At 35.9% G+C, this 26,785-nt stretch overlaps 2 protein-coding genes across 2 annotated transcripts in view; one reads left to right on the forward strand and one right to left on the reverse strand.

Annotated features, from left to right (window-relative positions):
* itga2.2 (integrin, alpha 2 (CD49B, alpha 2 subunit of VLA-2 receptor), tandem duplicate 2) overlaps positions 1-23,752 on the forward strand; it is a 36,345-nt gene extending 12,593 nt beyond the window's left edge. The window contains 24 exon segments of the mRNA XM_073829083.1: positions 3,685-3,812; positions 3,901-4,049; positions 5,938-6,088; positions 6,182-6,347; positions 6,499-6,578; positions 6,666-6,804; positions 7,118-7,263; positions 7,349-7,492; positions 9,034-9,231; positions 9,315-9,445; positions 9,829-9,992; positions 10,076-10,335; positions 11,417-11,499; positions 12,093-12,234; positions 12,840-12,932; positions 13,013-13,089; positions 13,568-13,651; positions 18,040-18,142; positions 18,220-18,330; positions 18,426-18,536; positions 18,773-18,886; positions 18,968-19,057; positions 20,169-20,285; positions 20,369-23,752. Of these exon segments, the coding sequence (XP_073685184.1) occupies positions 3,685-3,812; positions 3,901-4,049; positions 5,938-6,088; positions 6,182-6,347; positions 6,499-6,578; positions 6,666-6,804; positions 7,118-7,263; positions 7,349-7,492; positions 9,034-9,231; positions 9,315-9,445; positions 9,829-9,992; positions 10,076-10,335; positions 11,417-11,499; positions 12,093-12,234; positions 12,840-12,932; positions 13,013-13,089; positions 13,568-13,651; positions 18,040-18,142; positions 18,220-18,330; positions 18,426-18,536; positions 18,773-18,886; positions 18,968-19,057; positions 20,169-20,285; positions 20,369-20,476 (3,089 nt within the window). The 3' untranslated portion in view covers positions 20,477-23,752.
* LOC141298773 (molybdopterin synthase catalytic subunit) lies at positions 20,540-26,679 on the reverse strand. Its single transcript, XM_073829084.1, has 4 exons — positions 26,565-26,679; positions 26,328-26,481; positions 26,113-26,236; positions 20,540-23,869 (listed from the first exon to the last, which is right to left on the reverse strand). The coding sequence occupies exons 1-4, from the start codon at positions 26,677-26,679 to the stop codon at positions 23,783-23,785; spliced, it is 480 nt and encodes a 159-aa protein (XP_073685185.1). The 3' UTR covers positions 20,540-23,782.
* Positions 26,680-26,785: the final 106 nt, after the last annotated feature.

Raw genomic sequence — 26,785 nt, forward strand, 5'->3', positions numbered from 1 at the left:
CAACTATTAGTCACACTTTTATGAATAAACTGTATAAATCATAATAATAAGCCTTTAATTACCTGCATAACCTAATATAAGCGTTCAAAAGCATGCAAAAAAAATTGCCACAGCAAACCGGCAGATATAATAATTATGAATGTGTCAGGGAAAAACAGTAAGGAGACTGCATAAATGTTTGAAGAATTTATTTATAAACTAGTGCTTTCTTTGTTTTTGCTAAAGAGATAAAGTCGGCGACACTGACTCATCATCTCCGCAGTAGAGGATGTGTATGCATGTTTCAAACGAATTACATAATATGATTTGTTTTCTGTTTGAATTGATTAATTTAAATCAAATATATATCTATAGATATATTTGTCATGTCTGTAAGGCAAGTATACACAGATTTCCTAAGTTTCACGCTCGAGTTCGAAGAGATCGAGGCAATGGAAAGCGCATCCTGTTTGCTTTCATTATTTTACAAAAGCGCAATGTTTTGTTGTTATTCTGAATGCACACAAATAAACGTAGAGCCTATACAGATTCAAAAGATGTATTACTTTTTATCTGTATTATCAAAAATGAGTATTTTAAGAGCAAGTGACCATACCGACGCCTCCATCTCTTTCTCACTATTCAGCAGCTTTCACACTTCGCACAGACACTTAAATAGCACAGGTTAACGTCAGATTGAGCGGCCATGTAAAGTTGCTACTACTTACATATTTCAGATGAAAAGCCATATTTGAGGTCGATGAATGATAGGTGAGCGTTTGGAAGTCCTGCCTGATGTACTGCATTAACACATAGACCAGCCGTTAATGATCTGTCTATCACAGACTGCGTGACTTCACCACTTCCTGTGGAATTTTTTTTTTCTGCGATTAGAAAAAAATTGGTTGACCAAGCCTCTTCTCCTCGACTAATGGATAATTGACTATTAGGGGGCAGTCCTACTGTAGTTCACGTTAAAGGGATATTTCACGAGAAAATGAAAATTCTATCATTTCTCACCTTCATGTCGTTTCAGACCCGTAAGACCTTCGTTCATCTTTGGAACACAAATTAAGTTATTTCTGATAAAATCCACAAGCTTTCTGTCCCTGCATAGACATCAGGGTTCTACGTCAAAACATTAGGGTTGAACCAGTGGTGTCACATGGACTATTTTAAAGGGTTACTCCACCCCAAAATTAAAATTTTGTCATTAATCGCTTACCCCCATGTCATTCCAAACCCGTAAAAACTTTGTTCATCTTCGGAACACAATTCAAAGTGGTCATATTATGCTGTTTTACAAAGTCTTTATTTTGTTTTGGGGGTTCACTAGAACATGCTATCATGCTTGGTGTTTCCCTAAAATGCATAATTATTTTCCTTCCGAAAAATGAATGTGTTGTGATTGATTAGCAGGCCCACTTTGTTGCAATTGGCGAACATCTTAGATAGCGTTTTAGTACTGCCACGGCCCTTCCCAAAGCAGCAAGCTAGATTAAAGTGGTTCTTATGTTTCAAATATGGATTTTTTCTTACAAAAACACATTGGATCGCTAAAGGGGGCTTTTACTAAACTTTTTACTGTGGATCGACTTGTTTTGGACTGATGGAGAGAAACACCAGTCTATGCCATTCTAAAGCTTGGGAGTGCCAGGATTATTTTTTAATATAACTCCGAATGCATTCGTCTGAAAGAAGGAAGCCATATACACCTAGGATGCATAGAGGGTGAGTAAGTAATACACTACAGTAGTGTTGGTCCTATCGTCAACCCGCGAGATCGCCGATAAATGATATTATCATCAATGCGCTAGTTTATTTAATTATTTACATGCCTGAAACCAGCTCCAGCATAAGACTAGTGAAGCTATCTACTGTACACTGTATAATGAATAAATCTCTTACCGCACACGTCTACAGTACGGCTCTGACATGGCCACCGATGATAATTACTCTAGTCAGTACCTGTGTTTACATCAGCCACGGCTCTGCATGTGTTTCGACCCTCTACACCGCACGTCAACAGCGCGGCTCCAGCATGGCTACCGGAGCAGTTTGCGGACACTTTAGTCAATGCTTGCGTTTATCCCAGCCACCCTGCGGCTTGCTGAAACATCCCAGAAGTGGCTGTCCATGCTACATCGTTAAAGTTAGGCGAATCCCCCACCTCATCCCTCCCCACCCGTCAACGATTCAAAATTTCCATAGGCGGGATTTATTTGAATGATTTTCTAATGGACCGCGTTGTAACATCTTATTACACGGCTCTTTGGAATGCTTGATTCTGATTGGTCAGTTGAGACATTTGCAGGTTCGTTCTTTTCAAATAATCACCGCTCCAAAGTAATAACGCATAGCCGGTACTACTTGTATGTTTAAAATCCCTCCGTGCCAACAAAGATTACCGTTTGGCGCCATCTTGTGACAAACACTGGACAACCACAATTAACAATGGAAAATTTCGACATTAATCTATTTAAATTGTCTTACTAACGTACATAGTTTGAATGTTAGTCACGTGGTACTATATCGTTTGGCGGAAGGATAAAAATGTTAATTTAAAACAAATATGCCAATAAAAGGTTTCAAATTCATATTCATGTCCAGTTTTTTTCCTTATGTGGCAAGTAGCCGTGTAATAAGCTGGATAATGTACAGGCAGCCTGTAGTTATCGCGAAATAAGCCCCTTCAGGGTCCTGATCACACTGTCGGGGCTTATTTCTGCGATAACTACCAGCTGCCTGTGCATTATCCCTTATATAGCATCTGGAAAACAAACGCTGTAGTCCAAAGGAGCTGTTCACTGTAGTTCTTGAGAAGGGATTTTTTAAAAACTAAGTATCTTTGATTGGAGTGGACTTTGAGATTTGTAACCTTATAGATGTTTTTATGCCCAAACAAACACACCACACACTGACTAAAATTCAAAAAATGAAAAAGCATAATAGGACCCTTTTAAGATATTTTGGATGAAAATCAGGAGCTTTTTGACTGTCCAATTGACTGCTAAGCAAATAACACTGTCAAGGCCCAAAAAATATGAAAGACGTCATCAAAATAGTCCATCTGCCATCAGTGGTTCAACCATAATTTTACGAAGCTATGAGAATACTTTTTGTACACAAAGAAAAGAAAAAGAACAACTTTATACAACAATTTGTCTCCTCCGTGTCACAGTCATTATTTTTGTTTTCTTTGTGTACAAAAAGTATTCTCGTAGCTTCATAAAATTATGGTTGAACCACTGATGGCAGATGGACTATTTTGATGACGTCTTTCATATTTTTTGGGCCTTGACAGTGTTATTTGCTTAGCAGTCAATTGGACAGTCAAAAAGCTCCCGGTTTTCATCCAAAATATCTTACGAAGCTTTTACGGGTTTGGAACAACATGGGGGTAAGTGATTAATGACAAAATTTTCATTTTGGGGTGAAGTGACTCCTTAACAATGTCCATACTAATTTCTGGGCTTTGAACATGGTAGTTGCGTTGCTGTCTATTTAGGGTCAGAAAGCTCTCAGATTGAATCCAAAATATTTTAATTTGTGTTCTGAAGATGAACAAAGGTCTTACGGGTTTGGAACGACATGAGAGTGAGTAATAAAGGACAGAATCTTCATTTTTGGGTGAACTATATCTTTCTATTGTGGATCTCCTGCAAAATGTTAACATTCGTGTCGTTCTGTTTCATTTCTACACAGCTTGTGGCAGTCTAATGGACATCGCCATAGTTTTGGATGGATCCAATAGTATTTACCCATGGGAGCCAATTGTCGCTTTCCTCATGAAACTGCTGGAAAACTTAGATATTGGACCTCAAGGCACTCAGGTAAGTCAGACATGTGTGTCATTTAATTTTTAGTTTTTTTATGTTTAGTTTATACCAGTTTATATATTTCTGATTTCATTCATAACAGGTGACTGTGATGCAGTACGCTGTTGACACCTCGTTCGAGTTCTACCTGAATTCCCATCGGACGAAAGAGTCCATGATTAAAGCAGCTTCAAATATTCAACAGAAACAAGGATTAGAGACTAATACTTTCAAAGCTATTGATTTTGCCAGGTAAGCATGATTCTTTCTGAACCATGTGGTGGAAATTCCCCCACACACATGACTAGTTCACCCAAAAATGAAACTTCTGTCATTAATTACTCACCCTCATGTCGTTCCAAACCTGTAAGACCTTTGTTCATCTTTTTAACACAAATTAAAATATTTTTGATGAAATCCGAGAGCTTTCTGACCCTAAATAGACAAATGACACAATCAAGGCCCGGAAAGGTAGTAAGGACACTGATAAAATAGTCCATTTAACATCATTGGTTTAACTTTAATGTTAAAACATAAACAGCTACTTTATTAAACTATTTTGTTCTCTTGATTCGAGAGTACCACAACGTATGCAAAGACGTTTCCAACAAAGCTCCCTCTTTTACTGGCAAAACATTTTTTTTTATTCGTTTAACTTGTTACTTAAGTGTAACTCATGGGTTGTTATTGTTATTTTTAATGGGTTGTTATGGATGTCTAGCCATTTTGTCCATATGCATACATTTTGTTCTCTAAAGCATACAAATGGTAGGCCTGCAAGGTAAGACAAATGTTAAATGTTTTTTTTAAGGAGATAAATAAACTTCCGTAAAGACACTTTTCACATTTAAATTGTATGTTCAAGATTGGATAGACATACACTGGCGATCAAAAGTTTGGGATCAGGAAGATTTTTAATGGTTTTTAAAGGCATTTCTTATGCTCATCAAGGTTGCATTTATTTAATCAAAGATACTGAAAAAAGGCAATATTGTGAAATATTATTTCAATTTAAAATACTTGTTTTCTATGTAAATATGTATTTAAAAATGTAATTTATTCCTGTGGTACAAAGCTAGATTTTTTAGCATCATCACTCCAGTCTTCAGTGTCACATAATCCTTCAGAAATCATTCTAATATGCTGATTTATTATCAATGGTGAAAACAGTTAATATTTTAATGGAACTTGTGGTACTTTTTTCAGGATTCTTTGATCAATAAATGGTTAAAAAGCTATAGAACTATAGAAAATAGTTTTCTGACTATATACACTACTGTTCAGAAGTTTGAGGTTAGTAATTTTATTCTAGTATTTTAATTATTTCTTTTTTTGAAATAAATTAATACTTTTATTAATCAAAGATGTGTTAAATTAATAAACAGTGATAGCATATATTACATTGATTAATAAAAGTTAAATATTTTCTAACAAAGAATCCTAAAATAATCACAACCATTTTTAACATGAATCATTCTAATAAGAACTGAGCAAATTTGTGACACTTCAGACTGAGAGTTACAGCTGATGAAAATTCAGCTTTGCATCACAGGAATAAATTATATTTTGAAGTATATTAAAATAAAAACATTATTTTATATTGTAATAACATTTTTTCTATATTTTTGGATCAAATAAATGCAGCCTTGATGAGCATAAGAGACTTCTTTAAAAAGTTTTACTGATTTTACTGTGGCAGTGTACATCACAGAAGAATTGTGTCATTATTTTATAGTTTTTTTTAGTTAGATATTCATATTTAGCATTTTTGCATAACTTTGCATAATTAGAGTGTGATTAAGTGAAACACAATAAAAATATTATCCTTGCAAGTGAAAAGTTTGCCTCAGTTTTTCTTTTCTTTTTTTTGCTTTACATACAGTATCATTTTTATTTAATTTATATCAAGCAAAAAATTAAAAAGTAGCAACATAATAATAATAATAATAATAATAAGGTAAATAAGTCATTTAAAAAAATCCTCACCTAAAAAGTTTATATAAGTTTATAAATATGCAAAAACACTGTAATTGTATGTAGTGTAGTAGTACTTGCACAGTTTTTTTTACAGTTTTCACACTAAATTTTCTTTTAATTTTGGGGTTTTGTGTGCATGTCTGTGGATGATTGGATCTCATAGAAAGAATGCATTCCTTGCCAAAAATGGAGGTCGTCCTGGGGCCACAAAAGTGATGGTGGTGGTAACTGATGGAGAGTCACACGATGCAAATCTGAGGAACACAGTTATCCCAGCCTGCGAGAGCCAAAATATCACTCGCTTTGGTATTGCGGTTAGTGAAAAAAAGATATGCAGTCATGAATTCATCAACCCATAAAGTCTTTATATGCAGTATATTTGAGATGTGGATTTTTGCGTGTTTTAGGTGCTTGGATATTACTTAAGGAATGACATTGACACAAGCAAACTCATCGCTGAGATTAAGTCAATAGCCAGCAATCCAACTGAGAAATACTTTTTCAATGTATCTGAGGAGGCGGTGCTTATAGAGATCGTCGGGACTCTTGGAGATCGAATCTTCAACATTGAAGGTCTATGATTGATAATGTTGATTTTACTGCATGTTGCATTTGAATGAAAAACTTTTAAAAGTAATGTAACATGTTTCTTTACAAACAAACAGGCCTATTATGTCAATGACGGGTTTTCTTTGCTTTTCTCCACTGATGTCTTGTTTTGTAGGTGTTGGAAAAGGAACTGGAGATAATTTCAAAATGGAAATGTCCCAAGTGGGGTTCAGTGCACACCAAACCAGAAATAAGGTGCCGGCTCTAAGTGTTTAGTGTTTCAGTCAAAGTTTTTCAGAGTTTTCTTTTCTCTTGGTGGTTTACATTGACTAATGATTGTAGGATGTGATCTTACTGGGAGCAGCTGGAGCGTATAATTGGATCGGGACCGTCGTGCACCAAACGGCTCAGAAATCAGATGTTTTGCCCAAAGCCGCTTTTGAGAAAGTCTTAGAGGACAGAAACCACAGTTCATTGCTCGGTAAGTATTGTACCATTAACATCTAATGAACTGAAATGTCATAACTGCTATTCATCTTCAAAGTAACACTGAGAAATCTCACCAAAAGGTAGCAAGTTGGATTAAATCACTGACAAAATTCATATTACTAATTGGTATCTGTTTTAATTAATTATAAAAACAAGTTTTGAAAAAGACTATGAAAATGAAAATAACTATGAAATATTTATATACTTTATATTCATGAAATGATGTGTGAGAGCAAGTCTTAGATGGTTAGACACTTTAGTAGCAAAGTAGTTCTCATTTTAATTATTTTCCGTCATGTATTCAGGATACTCTGTGACGTCTGTGACCGACGGCTCGTCTGAGTTTTATGTGGCCGGTGCTCCTCGAGCCGTTCACAGAGGACAGGTTGTAGTTTACAGCATCAACAGCCAGAATCAGCCCATCATCATAGATTCACAAAGAGGAGATCAGGTACGCTCATCTCTCTGTGACTTTCAATGAGCTTTAGATTCATTACAAACTGAAGTCCTGTCTTTGTGTGGTCTGTGGTTTGCAGATCGGCTCTTATTTTGGCAGTGTTCTCTGTCCTCTTGATGTGGACACTGATGGTGTGACTGATCTGCTGCTGGTTGGAGCTCCCATGTACATGAGCGAGGAGAAATCTGAAACAGGAAGAGTCTACCTCTTCACCATTACCAAGGTGCGATAAAGTAGATTGTAAAATACATTTATTTACACTGAATACCAGGGTTGATACAATATTTTAATGTTATTGAAAGACGTCTCATGGCTGCAGATATTTGATCAAGAATACAGTTAAAACAGTGAAATTGTGAAATATTATTAAAATTTAAAACAACTGTTTTAACATGTGGATGTGTTATAAAATGTAATTTATTCCTGTGATGCAAAGCTTAATTTTCAGCATCATTACTTCAGATCATACAAAATGCATGTTGTTTTTTTATTTAGTACTGACCTGAATAAGATATTTCACATAAAAGATGTTTACATATAGTCCACAAGAGAAAATAACTGTTGAATTTATAAAAATGACCCTGTTCAAAAGTTTACATACACTTGATTCTTAATACTGTGTTGTTACCTGAATGATCCACAGCTGTGTTTTTTTTAGTATTCATGAGTTTGTCCTGAATAAAACTGCCCGCTGTTCTTCAGAAAAAATCTTTAGGTTCCACAAATTATTCAGTTTGTCAGCATTTGTGTATTTGAACCCTTTCCATCAATGACTATAATTCTGAGATCCATCTTTTCAGACTGAGGACAACTGAGGGACTCATATGCAAATATTACAGAAGGTTCAAATGCTCATTGATTCTTCAGAAGGAAAAACAATGCATTACGAGCCAGGGGTTTAAACTTTCGAACAGAATAAAGATGTATTATTGCCTAAATATCATATTTTTTTCATTTAGTACTGCCATTGAGAAGCTACAGACGATACATGTTCCCCAGAAGACGAAATAAGTTTAATTTACCCTGATCTTCAAATTCAAAAAGTTTTCACCCCCCAGCTCTTAATGCACTTAATGCATCGTGTTACCTTCTGGAGCATCAGTGAGCGTTTGAACCTTCTTTAATAGCTGCATATGAGTCCCTTAGTTGTCCTCAGTGTGAAAAGATAGATCTCAAAATCATACAGTCATTGTTGGAAAAAGTTCAAATACACACAAAAAAAATTTGTGGGACCTGATGGATTTTTCTAAAGAACAGCGGATAGTTTAACTTCAGGACAAACATGAACAACTATCACTAAACCAAAATAAATAAAAAAAAACAGCTGTAGATCATTCAGATAACAACACAGTATTATGAATTAAGTGTATGTACAGTGTCATTTTTATAAATTCAACTATTATTTTCTCATGTGGACTATATGTAAATATCTTTTATGTGAAAAAAAAGTCAGTGCTAAATAAAAAATAACATGCATTTTGAATGAACCCCTATTATTTTGGTAAAATTTTGCAGATTCTGCAAAAAAAAAAAGTTTGAACTCAAGGCTTTTGAACTCATTTAAACTCAACTGGTTAATTTAAAATGAACTAAATTAACCAATTCACTAAAATGCCCTCTATAAAAGTGTAACATATGTAGCTTACGGTAAAGCTGTGCTTGTAAAGTAATATATGAAATGTTGATGAAGCAAATGTATTTAATAAACCATTTAATGCCCGTATGTTAGCAGTACTAACATTGTTTTTTATTTATTGGTTATAGGGTGTCTTGAGTAACCAGGGTTTCTTGGAGGGTTCTTTGAAAAATGCTCGGTTTGGGTCGGCCATCGCGGCAGTGCCTGATCTTAACCTGGACGGCTTCAGTGACGTGGTGGTCGGCGCTCCACTGGAAGGCAATGGCCAAGGTGCCATTTACATCTACTATGGAGACCGAAAAACAATCAGAAAGCAGAGCTCACAGGTAGAACCAAACTTCACGAAGTCCTTGACACACATTAAATATATCTGCAAGTGTCCAAATTCAAAATATTCTTACAAATTCAGAAAATTATTGGAACGAAACTGGACCCAGCATTGAAGTACTTCGGCCGCTCTCTGGACAGCAGCAGAGATATGAACGGAGACTCGATCCCAGATGTGGCGGTGGGGGCTTTTGGGAAAGTGCTCCAACTCTGGTGAGAACTTAAACACATCAGCCTTCGTTTCACCAATTGATTTTCATACTTGGTGGGGGTGTAAAACAGCTCGATTAGACCATCCAATGTAACACAATACCATGCTCATTTGTAATACTTCATTAACGGACCACCTTCAACAACTGAGTTAAGTGCAGAACAGCTGCAGAGACGGCCTCAGTCATGGTGGGATATGTAGATGTGTTTGTGGCCAGGGAAATGATCGCTCCAGCTGTCCTCTGGAATCCCGTTTTTCACCTCAGCAATCCTCTAAGCATCAGCTTTCTGTGGGACTCTTCTGTTTGTTCCAAAAGCCATAAATCAATTGAAGGCTTGCGTTTTAATTGATGCATTCTTGACCTCTCTCATCATATGGTTTTTAGGAGTAGAGGAGTTGCAGTGGTCACGGCCAAAGTTTCCTTCACTCCTGACAAGATCAGTATCCTGAGTAAACCGTGCCGCTATAGCGGGAGGCAGGTGTCCTGCTTCAAGGCTAAAGTGTGTTTCAGTGCAACATTTAAACCAGTGAATCCACTTGGACCAGTGGGTAAGGATACTGATTCTAAACTAGAAGATGGACGCATTTGCTTTGAAGAAGTGAGACATTTAAATTTTCTTTTATGAAAACAGATATCAAGTACAACCTGACTTTGGATGCTGACCTGCAGTCGTCTCGGGTCAGCCCTAGAGGTCATTTCAGCAACTTGGACCGAGTCGTCCAGAAAGACATCAGCGTCTCCACACAGGATGTGTGTGAAGAACATGACGTGTATGTGCAGGAGACTCCTGACCTCGTCAACTCGATTGCGTTGCGTGTGGACGTAGTTCTCAGCTATCCAGACGCCAACCCTGTTCTTGACATATTCAGTCCTACTGCGTGGGAGTTTTTTGTGAGTGTTGCAAGAAGCAAATTTCCAAGTTTTAAGTGCCTGTGGTTTACAGTTAAAGACGTGTTAAGAAAAAAGACAATCTAAGCAATTATGACAACTACGTCAAGAATTTTCAAACAACAATGGTCAAATGTAGAAATATAAAGACAGCTCTATGTTTTTATTAATACAGACCCATTAATTAACATTGCAAAATGTTAATTATTTTACCAAAATAAGAGGGATCATGCAAAATGCATGTTATTTTTTATTTAGTACTGACCTGAATAAGATGAATAATACATTTACATATCTATATAAAAGTTGAATTTATAAAAACGACCCTGTTCAAAAGTTTACATTCGCTTGATTCTTAATACTGTGTTGTTACCTGAATGATCCACAGCTGTGTTTTTCGTTTAGTGAGAGAGCCGCTGTCCTGAACAGTTAAACTGCCCGCTGTTCTTCAGAAAAATCCTTCACGTCCCACAAATTCTTTGGTTTTCCAGCATTTTTGTGTATTTGAACCCTTTCCAACAATGACTGTATGATTTTAAGATTCATATTTTCAGACTGGACAACTGAGGGACTCATATGCAACTATTACAGAAGGTTCAAACACTCACTGATGCTCCAGAAAGAAACACAATGCATTAAGAGCCAAGGGGGTGAAAACTTTTGGAATTTGTAGATGAGGGCAGTACTAAAAAAAAATTATATTTAGGCAAAATAAGAAAAAATGTAAACATCTTCATTTTGTTCAAAAGTTTACACCCCGGTCATTTAATGCACCGTTTTTCCTTCTGGAGCATCAGTGAGAGTTCGAACCTTCTGTAATAGTTGCATATGAGTCCCTCAGTTGATCTCAGTGTGAAAAGATGCATCTCAAATGCATCAGGAAAGCTTTTTAGAAATATGCAAATTAAAAAGGATACAACACAAATTAATAAGAAAGTAATCTCTCAATTTTTCCATGAACTGCCCTCGACACCAATTTCAAAATTCTGACTAAGTGCATTAAGGATAGGAGAATTCATAATGATGTGCAAGAAACTGTTCCTAAATCCTCATTGTGGGTTTGGTTTGGTTTGGTTTGGTCCAGATCCCGTTCTCAAAGGACTGTGGTCCAGATGACGTTTGCTTCAGTGATTTGGTACTGACTGTGCAGAGTGAGGAGATACTTGGGTAAGATTCCCTCAAGCATATGACTTAAAGGGTTAGTTCACACAAAAATGAAAATTCTGTCATTAATTACTCATCCTCATGTTGTTCCAAACCCGCAAGACCTTCGTTCATCTTCAGAACACAAATTAAGATATTTTTGAAATTATGAAATCCGTGAGCTTTCCGACCCTGCATTGAAAGCAACGTAACATTGGAGTTGAATCACTGATGTCACATGGACTATTTTAACAATGTCCTTACTACCTTTCTGGGTCTTGAATGTGTCAGTTGCATTGCTGTCTATGCAGGGTCAGAAAGCTATTGGATTTCATCAAAAGTATTTGTGTTCTGAAGATGAATGAAGGTCTTACAGGTTTGGAAAAACATGAGGGTGAGTAATTAATGACAGTTTTTTTCATTTTTGGGTAAACTGTCACCTTAAACTGGACAAAAATACTAATACAAATACTGATACATCATTTAGGAAATGTAAAATTCAGTCTGTTGTCTAATTTTGTTATCTAACTTTTTGCCAACACATCAATTTAAATCTCTTATGTAAAATATAAGTATATACAATTGGTATATACGTGTTTTTTTTGTTTTATTTCTAGTAAAACTCAACTGGTGGTCAGTCAGAACAAGAGAAGACTCTCCTTCACTGTGACCGTGATGAACAGGAAGGAAAACGCGTACAATGCACGAGTATCGGCCAGCTACTCCAGGAACCTCTTCTATGCTTCTGTTACACCACAGGTACTTCACAACCAATGCTAACTATTAGTACAAAACTGAGCAGGATTCTGGATACAAAACTCCTGTATCCTGAAATCTCATTCACACTTCCATATACAGGATTTTAACCATAATTTAAGTGCAATATGTGACCCTGGAGCACAAAACCAGTCGTAGCATGGTTATATTTCTTGCAATAGCCAAAAATACAGTGTATGGGTCAAAATAATCTATTTTTCTTTTATGCCAAAAATCATTAGGATATTAAGTAAAGATCATGTTCCATGATATTTTGTAAATTTCCTACAGTAAATATATCAAAACTTAATTTTTGATTAGTAATATGCATTGCTAAGAACTTAATTTGGACAGCTTTAAAGGTGATTTTCTCATTATTTTTAGATTTTTTTTTTGCACCCTCAGATTCCAGATTTTCAAATTGTTGCATGTCGGCCACATATTGTCCTATTCCAACAAACCATACATCAATGGAAAGCTTGTTTATTCATATTTCCTTATGATTGGTTTTGTGGTCAGATATAATATGCATATTTTGCTTACACGGCACACACACATTCTTGTGTTCAAAAACAGCTATTTTTTGTTTATTCAACCTGATATTGCAGACGGAAGGAACAGAGGTGAAGTGCACAATGATGAAAGAATCAGACACACTCATCTGCCAAGTGAGTTATCCAGCGCTGAGGACGGACCAATCGGTGAGACACACAGACTTTGATGAGCACTAATGTCTGTATATGACTGATATGATTGTAATGGTTTTGTATGTTTTCCACAGGTTACATTTGTGGTCAACTTTGACTTTAACTTGAATCAGCTTCAGAAAACTGCCAATGTTGTCTTTGAAGCTTTAAGGTAAACTGTTTTGACTTTTATGGTTTTATTACATTCCTGTGCAGATGCTTTACAAAAGCAATTTAGAAAAGATTGCAAAAATCTGACAGTCCCTGAACACTGAAAATAAGCAGCAGGTAGCATTAGGAGCTTTCGCACTGGAGGAACCTTTTAATAATTCCTAGAACCATTGGCAGAAGTTCCTGCTTTTTGGCATGTTCGCACCGCAGGAACTAGGAATGTAATTAGTTCTAGAAACTCTGTTTGGTTTACATTCCATCTCCGTTATCACGAAACGCGCAAGATAAACAGCTCTGTTCACGGCATCCTCCATTCATCAAATGTTGATGTTTGTAAATGCTGCAAATAAAGACATCGCTGTCAGCCGCTTCAGAGTTCCTGCTGCCAGTGCGAATGCAATCGCTCAGTGCAAAAGACCACAGGTTTAGTCATGTTTGAGGAGGTTGTTCTGTTAATCTTTGTTTCATTTGCATTGCAGTGACAGCACAGAGGAAACTCCTGCTGATAATAAGATCTCTGTCTCCATTCCTGTCCAATACAACTCTGAGATCATCCTCAGCAGGTCAGACATGAAACACCTCTCCGTAATACTTAATTCTGATTGGCCAGTACATCATTCTGCGACTACATACTGTAGGCCCTGTCCCGAATCACACCCTAAACCATTGCAGTCTTCCTCAAGAGTTCAGACTTTCATGATGAAATGCTGCTTTGACTATCAGGTGGAAGTCTGCCTTTTTGAAAGCTAAAATAATGAATTGGACACCCTATGGTCTCATTGACTTAATGAACATTGCATGCGCCGGCCATTGTAAGTCTGCAAGACCATAAGTGGACATGAAGTGTGCCATTTAGGACCGGGCCATAATATTTCTTCTTATAAAAAGTTTGGGGTCAGTTAGACTAGTACTTTTTGTTGTTATTTGTTCAGCAAGAATGTGTTAAATTGGTCAGAAGTGACAGTAAAGACATTTATAACGTTACAATAGATTTCTGTTTAGAATAAATGCTGTTGATGATGCTGAAAATGCATCTTTGAATTTCAGAAATAAATTACATTTTAAAATATATTCATATACTAGATAACAGTTAATTTGCAATATTATTTGACAATTTTACTGTATTTTTTATCAAATAACCGCAGCCTTGGTGAGCTTAACACCGTGTCTACACTGGCACGACGCGACACGACAAATCCCCGACAGTAAACTGCTGCCACGTTCTATTTATGACGTGCTCACACAAAGTTCAGATGCTTTAAATTACTTTTTTACATATCAGTCTACAACTCCATACACCAGACAAATGACAAAGAAAAGGTTTGTGACAACTTTATTCAAAATAAAAAACTTAAATGATTCTATTGCATAAGTATTCATACCCTTATCTGAGACAGTTGAAATTTAGCTCAGGAGCATTCATTATGCTTGTAAATGTTACTACACTTTGAGAGATGTTAATCTATGGCAAATTAAATTGAGTATGTTTTGGAAAGGCACACGTCTCAATGAAAGGTCTAACAGCTGACATTGCATATTAGAGCAAAAACCAAGCCCTGATGTCAAAAAACTGCATGTAGAGTTTTTTGACATCAGGGCTTGGTTTGTGTCATGGCACAGATCTGGGAAAGAGTTCAGAAAAATTCATTACCCTTAATTGAATAAGTTTGAAACAACACTGTTTTTCAGCGACAGGGACTGAGGGAGTTGTCAGAGTAGAAGGGAAGCTCAGTGTACCAAAATATTGAGATAGCCTTAATGAAAACCCAGTCCAGACCATACATGTGCAAACCTTGTCGCATCATAACCAAAAGGCTATAAAGGTGCTTCAGCTAAGTACTGAGTTAAAGTAGTTCACTTTCAGAACAAAGATTTACAGATAATGTACTCACCCCCTTGTCATCCATGATGTTCATGTCTTTCTTTCTTCAGTCGTAAAGAAATTTATGTTTTTTGAGGAAAACATTTCAGGATTTCTCTCCATATAATGGACTTCTATGGTGCCCCCGAGTTTGAACTTCCAAAATGCAGCTTCAAAGTGCTCTAAACGATCACCGCCAAGGAAAGAAGGGTCTTATCTAGCAAAACGATTGGTTATTTTCTAAAAACAATTACAATTTATATACTTTTTAACCTTAAATGCTCGTCTTGTCTAGCTCTGTGTGTACTCTGTGTAGAGATTAAAAAGTATATAAAGTGTAAATGTTTTTAGTAAATAACAGATCGTTTTACTAGATAAGACCCTTCTACCTTGGCTGTGATCGTTTAGAGCACTTTGAAGCTGCATTTAAACTGCATTTTGGAAGTTGAAACCATTAGAGGTCCATTATATAGAGAGAAATCCTGAAATGTTTTTCTCAAAAAACAATTTCTTTAAGACTGAAGAAAGAAAGACATGAACATCTTGGATGACAAGGAAGTGAGTACATTATCTGTAAATTTTTGTTCTGAAAGTGAACTACTCCTTTAAGGGTATGAATATTTATGCAATGTATTTCTTTCAGTGTTTTTTATTTGTAATAAATTCACGAAGTTGGCAGTTCTGTTTTTACTTTGTAAATGGGGTGCATGGAGTGTAGATTGATGTGAAAAAAGTTACTTAAACCAGTTTAACATAAGGCAGCAACATAAAATGTGAAAAAAGCAGGGGAATGAATACTTTCACAAGGCAAATGTTTTCATATGTATGTATGTTACTTACAAGATAATATCTAAATTACTTTTTCAAATAGGTAGCACAAGTTACTTTGTTTTCCCATTTATTCACCTCTGCAGTTTCCATGTTGAGAGAAATCCTTCAGCCTAAGGCTTACTAATTTAATTTTTCATGTGTAAGGGCCTTTACAGTTGGCAAAAATACTTGTAAAGTAACATAAAAAGTAAAAGTAATTAGAGTAACACAATATTGTAATGCATTACTTTTTAAAGTATCTTTCGCCCACACTGTTTCTGCTTGATATCCAATTATTAAACAAGAACCTTAAAAGAGAAGTTCACTTCCAAAACAAAAATTTACAGATAATTTACTCACCCCTTGTCATCCAAGGTATTCATGTCTTTCTTTCTTCAGTCGTGTACAGTCGTGGCCAAAAGTTTTGAGAATTACATAAATATTGGAAATTGGAAAAGTTGCTGCTTAAGTTTTTATAATAGCAATTTGCATATACTCCAGAATGTTATGAAGAGTGATCAGATGAATTGCATAGTCCTTCTTTGCCATGAAAATGAACTTAATCCTGAAAAAAACTTTCCACTGCATTGTTAAGAGGGCTTCAGGGCGTCCAAGAAAGTCCAGCAAGCGCCAGGATCGTCTCCTAAAGAGGATTCAGCTGCAGGATCAGAGTGCCACCAGTGCAGAGCTTGCTCAGGAATGACAGCAGGCAGGTGTGAGCGCATCTGACGCACAGTGAGGCCAAGACTTTTGGAAGATGGCCTGGTGTCAAGAAGGGCAGCAAAGAAGCCACTTCTCTCCAAAAAAAACATCAGGGACAGATTGATCTTCTGCAAAAAGTATCGTGAATGGACTGCTGAGGACTGGGGCAAAGTCATATTCTCCGATGAAGCCTCTTTCCGATTGTTTGGGGCATCTGGAAAAAGGCTTGTCTGGAGAAGAAAAGGTGAGCGCTACCATCAGTCCTGTGTCATGCCAACAGTAAAGCATCCTGAGACCATTCATGTTTGGGGTTGCTTCTCATCCAAGGGAGTGGGCTCACTCACAATTTTGCCCAAAAACACAGCCATGAATAAAGAATGGTACCAAAACACCCTCCAACAGCAACTTCTTCTAACAATCCAACAACAAACAATGCATTTTCCAGCACGATGGAGCACCGTGCCATAAGGCAAAAGTGATAACTAAGTGGCTCGGGGACCAAAACGTTGAAATTTTGGGTCCATGGCCTGGAAACTCCCCAGATCTTAATCCCATTGAGAACTTGGTCAATCCTCAAGAGGCGGGTGGACAAACAAAAACCCACTAATTCTGACAAACTCCAAGAAGTGATTATGAAAGAATGGGTTGCTATCAGTCAGGATTTGGCCCAGAAGTCGATTGAGAGCATGCCCAGTCGAATTGCAGAGGTCCTGAAAAAGAAGGGCCAACACTGCAAATACTGACTCTTTGCATAAATGTCATGTAATTGTCGATAAAAGCCTTTGAAACGTATGAAGTGCTTGTAATTATATTTCAGTACATCACAGAAACAACTGAAACATAGATCTAAAAGCAGTTGAGCAGCAAACTTTGTGAAAACTAATATTTGTGTCATTCTCAAAACTTTTGGCCACGACTGTATATGATTTTTGAGGAAAACATTTCAGGATTTTTCTCCATATAGTAGACTTTAATGGTGCCAGCGGGTTTGAACTTCCAAAATGCAGTTTAAATGCAGCTTCAAAGGGCTGTAAATGATCCTAGCCAAGGAAGAAGGGTCTTATCTAGCGAAACAATCGGTTATTTTCAAAAAATTTTTTACAATTTATATACTTTTTAACCTCCAATGCTCATCTTGTCTAGCTCTGTGTGAATACAGTTAGGGTATGAAAAAGTGAACGCACAAGGAAGGTCATACCCTAACTGTCATGAACCAGATTACACAGAGTTCACGCAGAGCTAGACAAGTTGAGCGTTTGAGGGTAATAAGTAAATAAATTGAACATTTTTGTAGAAGTTAACCAACAGTTTTGCTAGATAAGACCCTTCTTCCTCGGCTGAAGCTGCATTTAAACTGCATTTTGGAAGTTCAAACTCATGGGCACCATTAAAGTCCACTATATGAAAAGATTCCTGAAATTATGTCCTCAAAAAACTATTTTCTTACAACTGAAGAAAGAAAGATCTTGGATGACAAGGGGGTGAGTAAATTATCTGTAATTTTTTGTTCTGGAAGTGAACTTCTTTACTTGACTAACCTGTCTAAATAATCTCTTTGTTATATTTCAATTTCTTCAGAGAATCAAACATAGATGTTTATTTACTTGAAAAAGATGACAACTTCGCTACCACAGTGAGAAGTTTTAAGGACATTGGGCCAGATTTTAACTTTAACTTGAAGGTGAGTTGATGTGGTAGTCAAATGGATGAATCCTTCAGTTTATGGTAGTGCTGATGTGAGTGTATTTATTCCTCTAGGTTTCTACAGGAACTGTCCCAGTCAGTCTGGTTTACCTCACCGTCTCGCTGCCCAACACCACCAAAGCAGGAAATCCTCTCCTGTACACAACCAGCATAAAAGCATCACCTGTGAGGATCCATAATAAACATGAAATTAGTACACACAATCCATCATAAACATGAAGAATGTGGAAATGATTTGACACGATATTTCCTACAAATAGGCTGAAAAAATCCATTGTGCAGATGGTCATCTGATCGACCCGTTCAAGATCAGTGAAAAACCTTACACAGCTCGAATCACAGAGGAGAGTTTCAGAAGAACAGATGAACTGGTAAGTGCTTGTGGATTTTTATCTATAAATACATAAAAATCCCCAAATGACTGATTGTGACACACTAATGAATGAATGAATGAAGTATGAAACCCAGTAATATATATTTGTAATAATGTTTTTAATTAGATCTAGATGAACTTGTTGATTTGCATGATGACTAATCCTGTCTGTGATTACAAATAACAGGATGTCTTCATTTACATCCGCACTGATCATCTGTTCACCATCCACAGAACTGCAAAACGGCCACATGCCACTCAATGCAATGCGTCCTGAAGGACCTGGAGCAGAAGAGTGATTATTACGTGAATGTAACGACAAACATATGGAATGGTACCTTTGCAATGGTAAATGAACTCATCTCAGTGCTTTTCTCATATCAGTCTGGGCCAATGCTGGGGTTCACAGTGTTTGTTTGTTCATTCAAGGCTGATTTCCTGTACACTGTGCTCTCCGTGAGAGCTGATATAGAGACGTCTCAACCGGAGCTGCTGTTCATCGAACAGAAACACCTGCAGGTACAGACAAAACACAGCAGGATCATGTGACATGTTTCCCCTCAAATGTGATATATCTTTGGAAGCCTGTTTCCACCACTGACTAAAAAATTTAAAAATGTTATTGCATACCTTCTTTTCTTAGAATTGTGAGATATAAACTTACAATTAAGACTTTTTTTTTTTTCAAAAATGTGTTTGTATCTTACAATTCTCACAATTGCTAGTTATAAAGTCCAATTTTGAGGGGGAAAAACACCGATATGTTCTCAGAATTGCAAATTTATGTCAATTGTGCAGTTGCATGTTATAAAATTCTAATTTCGAGATATAAACTTATGAGATATAATCTCATAATTCTGACTTTCTTTCTCCAAATAGTGACTTTATTTCTCAATTGCGAAAAAATCTGAATTGTGATGTAAAATAAGTTTTTTTCTTTTTATTCAGTGGCAGAAACCGGCCATTCATACATATCCTTACATATACATATACTTTGCACTGTAGCCACTGGAACTTCAAAACATTTAGATATGGTCTTATAGCCCTTTCCTGACTTGTGAGCAGCCACAATGCGCAGCCGCAGGTCCTCAGTGAACTCCTTTGTCTTAACCATGACTGTCCACAAACCAACAGCAGAGAGCTTCTGTTTTTCACCTGTTGAGTTGATTAAAACAGCTGTTCCCAATGAATCAGGGTAATTAGGATGCTTTAGAACAGCTTGGACTATTTGGAATGGTATAGAACTTTGGATTTTCCCATAGACTGTGACAGTTCGCAAAGGGTATGAATAATTTTGGACATGCCACTTTTCAAATGTAAATAAAAGCTGAGAAATATTTTTTTTTCCACAATGATGCCTCTTGTACATCATCTTATTATTATATATTTTCCCTTTCATTTATTCCAATCCAACAAAATACATTCATGTCACACTTGAAGAAAAGCTTTACATTTGTTTTCTGTAACATATAATGTACAATGTTTAATTTAAAATAAATATATTTTCATACATGTAAAATATTTTTGGCTAAAAAAATATAAATAAAATATAAAATATATATTTTGTTTCTATGGGACCAGCAGTCATTACTCATGTAGGCTAAATTTACGATTTAACACTTCATTGCAGGTTGCAGTCAAAGTGAGCAAACCTGGAGCTAAAGGGGACGTTCCAGTGGGCGCCATTATAGGAAGTGTTATTGGCGGTCTGTTGTTATTGGCTGCTGCTGTCGCATTGCTTTGGAAGGTACTGTATTTCACTGTTTTAACATTTACTCTGTCTACATCTTGTCATTGTTTTTCTTAAATCCATGTATTGTTTACATTCAGCTTGGATTCTTCAAGAGGAAGTATCAACCGATGATGAACGCAGCCGAGAATGAAGCAGAGAATGGGGCAGAACATCAGGAACTGCAGGAAAACAGTGAGACGCCCTAAGAAACCTGCTGAGACTCTTTTGGAGACGTCACTGCTTCCCTTTCCGACACAAATAGGCAGAAGAGGCTAGAAAGAGCAACTGGGTTTTTAAAAATTGCCAATTTGATTTCTCAAGGCAAGTGATATTTCCCTGCTTGACTTGAACGCTGGTTTACCTTTTTGGCACAGTCTTACCATTTCCATTCTTTTCCTGGGAAGTTAGTACTCAACTAGATCTTTGACTTTTGTGACTCAGGTTCTAAGGATATAGTTTTTTGCATGTACATAGCCTTTCAAAATATCCTCTATTTGATAGTGTGCACAAACACAGGTGCTGGACATGTGTGCACTAGCAAGAGTCATCCTTGTCCAGTGTGCGCAATTTTTTTCAGATTTATGAGTGATAAAATCTAAACGCTTAAAGTTAAGGCCATCTCTAAAATCCCCAAACAAGTGCTTGTCAACGTGGGCATCTGTTATTTCTGTCTTCATTAGTTTGTTGTTCTTGTTCTGTCTCCTCCATTACTTTTCAGACACCTTGTGGACAAACCAGTTAGTGCAAAAAATTCAAAGATGTGCAATAAGAGCAGGTAAAAGGTGGCAGTTGGTGTATTACACACTATAAATTAAGGCTTTTTTTTTTAAACAAAGCCTTGAACATTAAAACTCCACACTTTCACTGTGGCTCCCAAAATTAGTGTGATTCAGAGATGACATAACTTTAACTTGGGTTATGTAATCAGATTACTTTTTTTCAAGTAACTGGTAAAGCAACGCATGACTTTCAAAGTCACGAAAAAAGTCAGTTTTTTCAAATAAGTAACACCAGTTATTTTGTTTTCCCATTTATTCACTGACAGCTCTTTTGTCCCCATGTTGAGCGAAATCGGGAGTAAGCGCAGAGGCGTTGTGCGCTGTGTAAAAATTATGCTTAATGTGGTTCTAGATTAAATGTGAACATTAATTCATTAATTCAAAAACAGATTCTATATTCAAAATAAATAAAAACAGTAAATGCACACTCAGAATATGACGCAAACCTGCAATAATTAAATCTGTAAAATAACACAAATATCATTTATTTACTTAACCCCATTTTGTTAACCAATGTCTTTGCCGCTGACCTTTCATGATCCAAAAATTGATGAATTCAAAACACCTCTCAAAATGCTTGCTATGGATGTGAATAACGAAAAAAAAAAATCGAACCCAATCCGAATTAGTTTATGACGGACGAAACTTTTGGAAGCAGTGTGCAAATGTCACTGACATAACATTAGGTCGTATTTATTTTTTAACATGCGAAAAAATTCAGAGTCCAAAATTTTCGTATGCGTTTTTCCGGTTTTCTCATATTCGTCATCCTTTCCTATCATAATGCTTGTTACGGATGTGAAAACGCAGAAAATTGAATCCAAATTTTTATGACGGACGAAAGTTTCGGCGGCAGTGTGTAAACTTGATTGACATCACATGAGGTTGTATTTATTTTTTAACATGCAAAAATTTCTGACTAAAATTTCGTACTTTAAAAAGTCCTTTCACAATAAGTCCAAAATTGTCATCTGAAATTTTCCCACGTAAAAAAAAAATAAATATGACCTCACGTTGGTGTAAATTATGTTTACAATTTGATTTCATCAATCTAATCTCTAATTGTCATACCAATAAAATGTAATGGAAAGAAATTGTTCTTTTTAGCAACAAAAAAAAAAAAAACATCTAATGTTCAACAAGTTTAATTATTCCAGCTTCTGTAAGTGGAGGCTACGAATGATCCGCCATCTTCAGCATCCACATACGTGATATAGCTTACTAGCCGGGACTCTTTCTTTATGCATACAAATGTAATGAAATGACGCAAAGACGAACGACCTGAACCACTCAAGTTATTAAATTCATTATAAGTTTACCGTTGCGAGACTGTCTAAAATAAGGAGATTTTGAACACTGGTTATGTACTTGCGCAACAATAGATTTTGGAGAAGTTGTAATGTAATACAGCTTCAAAGAGGGAAAAGTGATGAAAGCCACCCCTTGGGTGCTATTTCAAAGTTAAAAGAATGAGAGAGAACACATTTTTCTAATTATTTTAACAACTGGGTAAGGGTGTTGTGACAAAGTTGTTTTTGTGACAACTGTTGCACCCACTGTATTAAGTCTTGGCTTCGTTTGGTTCACTATAGGGATTATTGAATGAGTGAGCCATTTCAGACACAGCAATGGAGACTATTGCTATTCAGAGTTGAGGAATCAGCTTTTGGAGTCGACTCCCTATCACTACATTACACACGTGGTTAGGAAAAATCGGGCTGGATATGCACAGTACAGCTGATGAAAATATAAGACCGTAAGACTTTAGATGTACGTATACCATAGAAATTAAGAGATCATATGCTGGCATATGAGTAAATGGACCTTTGAGCCACTGACTAACTTATTTGAACACATTTGATCATTTATTTTATATAGTGGAGTTAAAATTCAGGACAAAAAAAGTCTTTTCCCATAAATTCCAAAACATAACAGGCATGTGTCTCAAATTATATCAGTAAAAAGAAGCCTTTATAAAATCCTACTGAGATCATTTTCTGCAATCACAAAATGCAAACACAAAACAAATGTTTTTATGCAGCAAGTAGTGAAGTATGTTCTTGTGAATACTGCTGCCACTCTTGTCTGTACTATGCAAGCATGAGCAAATAACTAAAACAGTAAGCAGTGCCACTGTACAGAACATCAAGGAAATGGATGATTGTGACTACTTGCACGAATTCATCAAGTTAGTAATAAGAAACACTTTTCAAAACGTAACATTAAATCTTACACTAACAAATGATGTAAGCATTTTATAATGTTAACCAAAAAATGTTTCTTATTAGTATAAACTAAGCATAATATCAGTAAACCATATACATGCAAATAGATTTAATGACTATTTGACTGCATTAGCAAATATTCCAAGCATTACAAAATGTAGTCAAATAGTATGAAATGTCAAACATATTTGCATGTATATAATTGTATATAAAAGTGTTTCCAATAAATTGCTATATGAATTCAGGGTTTATCTTCTACTGATGTTGTGATGTCTTTAGGAAATCTTTGAGGCCCGTCTTATCAAAGGCAGGATTTCTCTTAATGTTTACATGATGTTTTTGCACTGGTACTTTTTTAAGACTTTCTATTCTTTAGAAATATGGTCTTTGGATTCAAATCTCTATGTTTCATCAGGTGATACAGGAAAACGTTTGACTTTGTATTTTTTCAATAAAAACCTCTTGGTGCTTGATGAGATTTACTGTAGCTCATTTGCTATTTAACAGTTCAGCTTTGTTTGGGATCCTTCCCAGCATCCGCCCACAAACACTCCTTGTTCTCTTTCCAGCATGGCTCCCCAGACTCATATATTTCCTGAAAAGAACAAAATAATTACAAACATGTTCCAAACAATTGTGCAATGTAATATATGAAGAGAAATGAGTACACTTTGATGGGAATAATTACAAGTTACAAGTCATTATAAAAAAAAAAAAAAGCTGGGGTTCCACAAACAGAAACTGTAGTGTCTTACAACTTTGTTTTTACTTAAAGGAGAAGTTCACTTCCAGAATGAAAAATTCCTGATAATTTACTTATCCCCATGTCATCCAAGATGTTCATGTCTTTCTTACTTCTGTCAAAAAGAAAACATTCCAGAATTGTTCTCCATATAGTGGACTTCAATGGTGGCCAATGGGTTCAAGATCCAAATTGCAGTTTTAATGCAGCTTCAAAGGGCTGTACACGATCCCGGCCAAGGAATAAGGGTCTTATCTAGCAAACCAATTTGTCATTTTCTAAGAAAAATACAAATTTATATACTTTTTAACCACAAATACTTGTCTTGCACTAGCTCAACCTCACGCATCATGCAAGACATAGGTGAACGTACCACCCCAGTGTTTATAAAGCGAACGTGCAAAGAAAGTCAAACAGCCTTCACAAAAAAAGGACGATTTTGAAGAAAATCAGAAAGTTTTTTGAACCAAAAAACTAACCATGCATGACTTTTCCAACACGATTACGTAATGCATGAAGATGCACATTGCAGAGCTAGTGCAAGATGAGCATTTGTGGTTAAAAAAAAGGTTAGAAAATTGTATTTTTTTTTTAGAAAGTGCTAGATAAGACTCTTATTCCTCAATTGGAATCATGTAGAGCCCTTTGAAGCTGCACTGAAACTGCAATTTGGACCTTCAAACCGTTGGCCACCATTAAAGTCCACTATATGGAGAAAAATCCTGGAATGTTTTCCTCGAAAAGAAATACATGAACACCTTGGATGACATGGTGGTGAGTAAATTATCAAGACATTTTCATTCTGGAAGTGAACTTCTTCTTTGGTTAATTATGATAATTTTTTTTTTGATATATTATGATGTCAAGTCATGATATCAAAGTCATATGCAGAATTTATTAGGGCTGTGCAATTAATCGAAATTCAGTTTCAAATTAAATTTTGGCTTTAAACGATTATGAAAATACAAAAATCGAGATACAATTATTGCTCTGGATTCTGTCCCCTTTGTGCGCTTTCGCTCTTCTATAAAAGCCCAATTTCACATGCAAATCAGTAAAATCATGTAATGTGACTTGTATAAAATGGAACATGCTTGATTTATTCATGTTTGTTTGATGTTTTGTTTTTAAAAGCACAAAAGAGAATTTTCACTGTTCTGTGTTTGCACTCAGAGACGGAGCAGAACACAGACAAATAAAGTGAACGTATAGCTTAAGATGCGCACCTGAATGGTCAAATATATGTCAAATATGTCAAAATGTGGCGTTTAGTTATTTTTCCTGCAAATTCGCCAGTTATGTCTCAAATTAACGTAAACAGTTGAGAATGGAAATACGTGTGAAACAGTATATTGGATCCGTGCAGCTCTTAAAGCAGCCACAAGTAATATTCCTTCTGCCGTGTCTGTGCTTTAATGTTAATCAAACAACAAAAGACAAAGACAAAATCACTCACTGCTCTTAACAGAGGAACTTTTGTAGTTTTTATAAGAAACAAAGCATCTTTAATTTTTACAGTGAAGACTATGTTTTATTTTACATTCAATTAATTACATAAAATAAAAAACTTTCATTTGTATCTTTTTTTTCCTATTGTATCTTTAAATTAATCATTCATATAAAGTTCCGGACCCACTCATAATCGTGTTAAATAATCGTGATTACAATCTTGACCGAAATAATCGGAATTATGATTTTTGCCATAATCGAGCAGCCCTAGAATTTATTTTTAACTCATTGTGTTAAAAGAAATATTAATTAATTGTTAATTATAATGAATAAAATGTATGTATAGCTTATAAAACTTTCATTTTTAATAATCAGTTTATGTTCTTCTATCACCTATACATCCATAATTTATTGCAAATTTAAGTTTAACAATAATTACCAAAAAAAAATTTTCTTGCTGTTTCATTAACATTTATTCTTTAGTTCATCTATGAGTATTTAGTGTTTATTTAAAACTTATTTACTAGAAAGTAATAGAATAACACACATCAGCTTTAAAATGTGCCATATTATGGTTTTTAATCCTACAGAATGTAAAAAGAAAATAAAATGCCTCACTTCATTTTTAATTTATCCAGAAATCACACCTTTTTCCAGATTGGTACAGTAGCTTTGAGTGTGTCGATGCAGTACTTCACCGCCTCCAGGGAATCACTTCTGTGCGGTGATGAGATCCCAATTATAACACTTGCTTCTGTTATAGGAACCACACTGTGGACACGTGGGAAAGAGCAGAAAATATACTCTAGATATAAAACATCTAAAGTGTTTTACACTAAATATCTGAAACTGTGAGACTCACCCAAGTCTATGCTGTATGTTAATATGTCTGACACTGGGCCATTTTGTCCGGATCTCGCTGCAGATCTTCCTGAGCTCTGACTCTGCCATTGGACTGTACGCCTCATATTCAAGCTGGATCACATTCTTCCCCTCAAAATTATCTCTGGTAGTTCCTAAAACAGGATATATAACCATAAGGAAGCTAACCCTAAACACAAGCAATGATCCAACTAAATATAGCGTAACAAAGACTGACCAATAAACAGAGACACAGCACCACAGGAGGGACACGTAACAGATTGAGAAACACTATCAGCAGAAAGTTTGTCGGTAGTGAGTGTAATTAGATCTCGACCCCCATCTGCAGCCATACCTGTACAAAAACACATAATATATTGAATATTTTATAGATATTAAATACAATATAAAGTACACTATGAAACACTTAAGTTGCTATATATTTATACTTATACTGTA

This window comes from Garra rufa, chromosome 23, assembly GCF_049309525.1.
Source record: "Garra rufa chromosome 23, GarRuf1.0, whole genome shotgun sequence".
Classification (NCBI taxonomy): Eukaryota; Metazoa; Chordata; class Actinopteri; order Cypriniformes; family Cyprinidae; genus Garra; species Garra rufa.

Excerpts from the sequence above, each read along its gene's own strand:
- LOC141298773 (XM_073829084.1), bottom strand. The coding sequence starts at position 26,679 with ATGGCTGCAGATGGGGGTCGAGATCTAATTACACTCACTACCGACAAA. Across the intron at positions 26,237-26,327 it reads AACATACAGCATAGACTTGG|TGTGGTTCCTATAACAGAAG; the intron begins GTGAGTCTCACA and ends ACGTGTCCACAG. Across the intron at positions 23,870-26,112 it reads CTGTACCAATCTGGAAAAAG|GAAATATATGAGTCTGGGGA; the intron begins GTGTGATTTCTG and ends TGTTCTTTTCAG.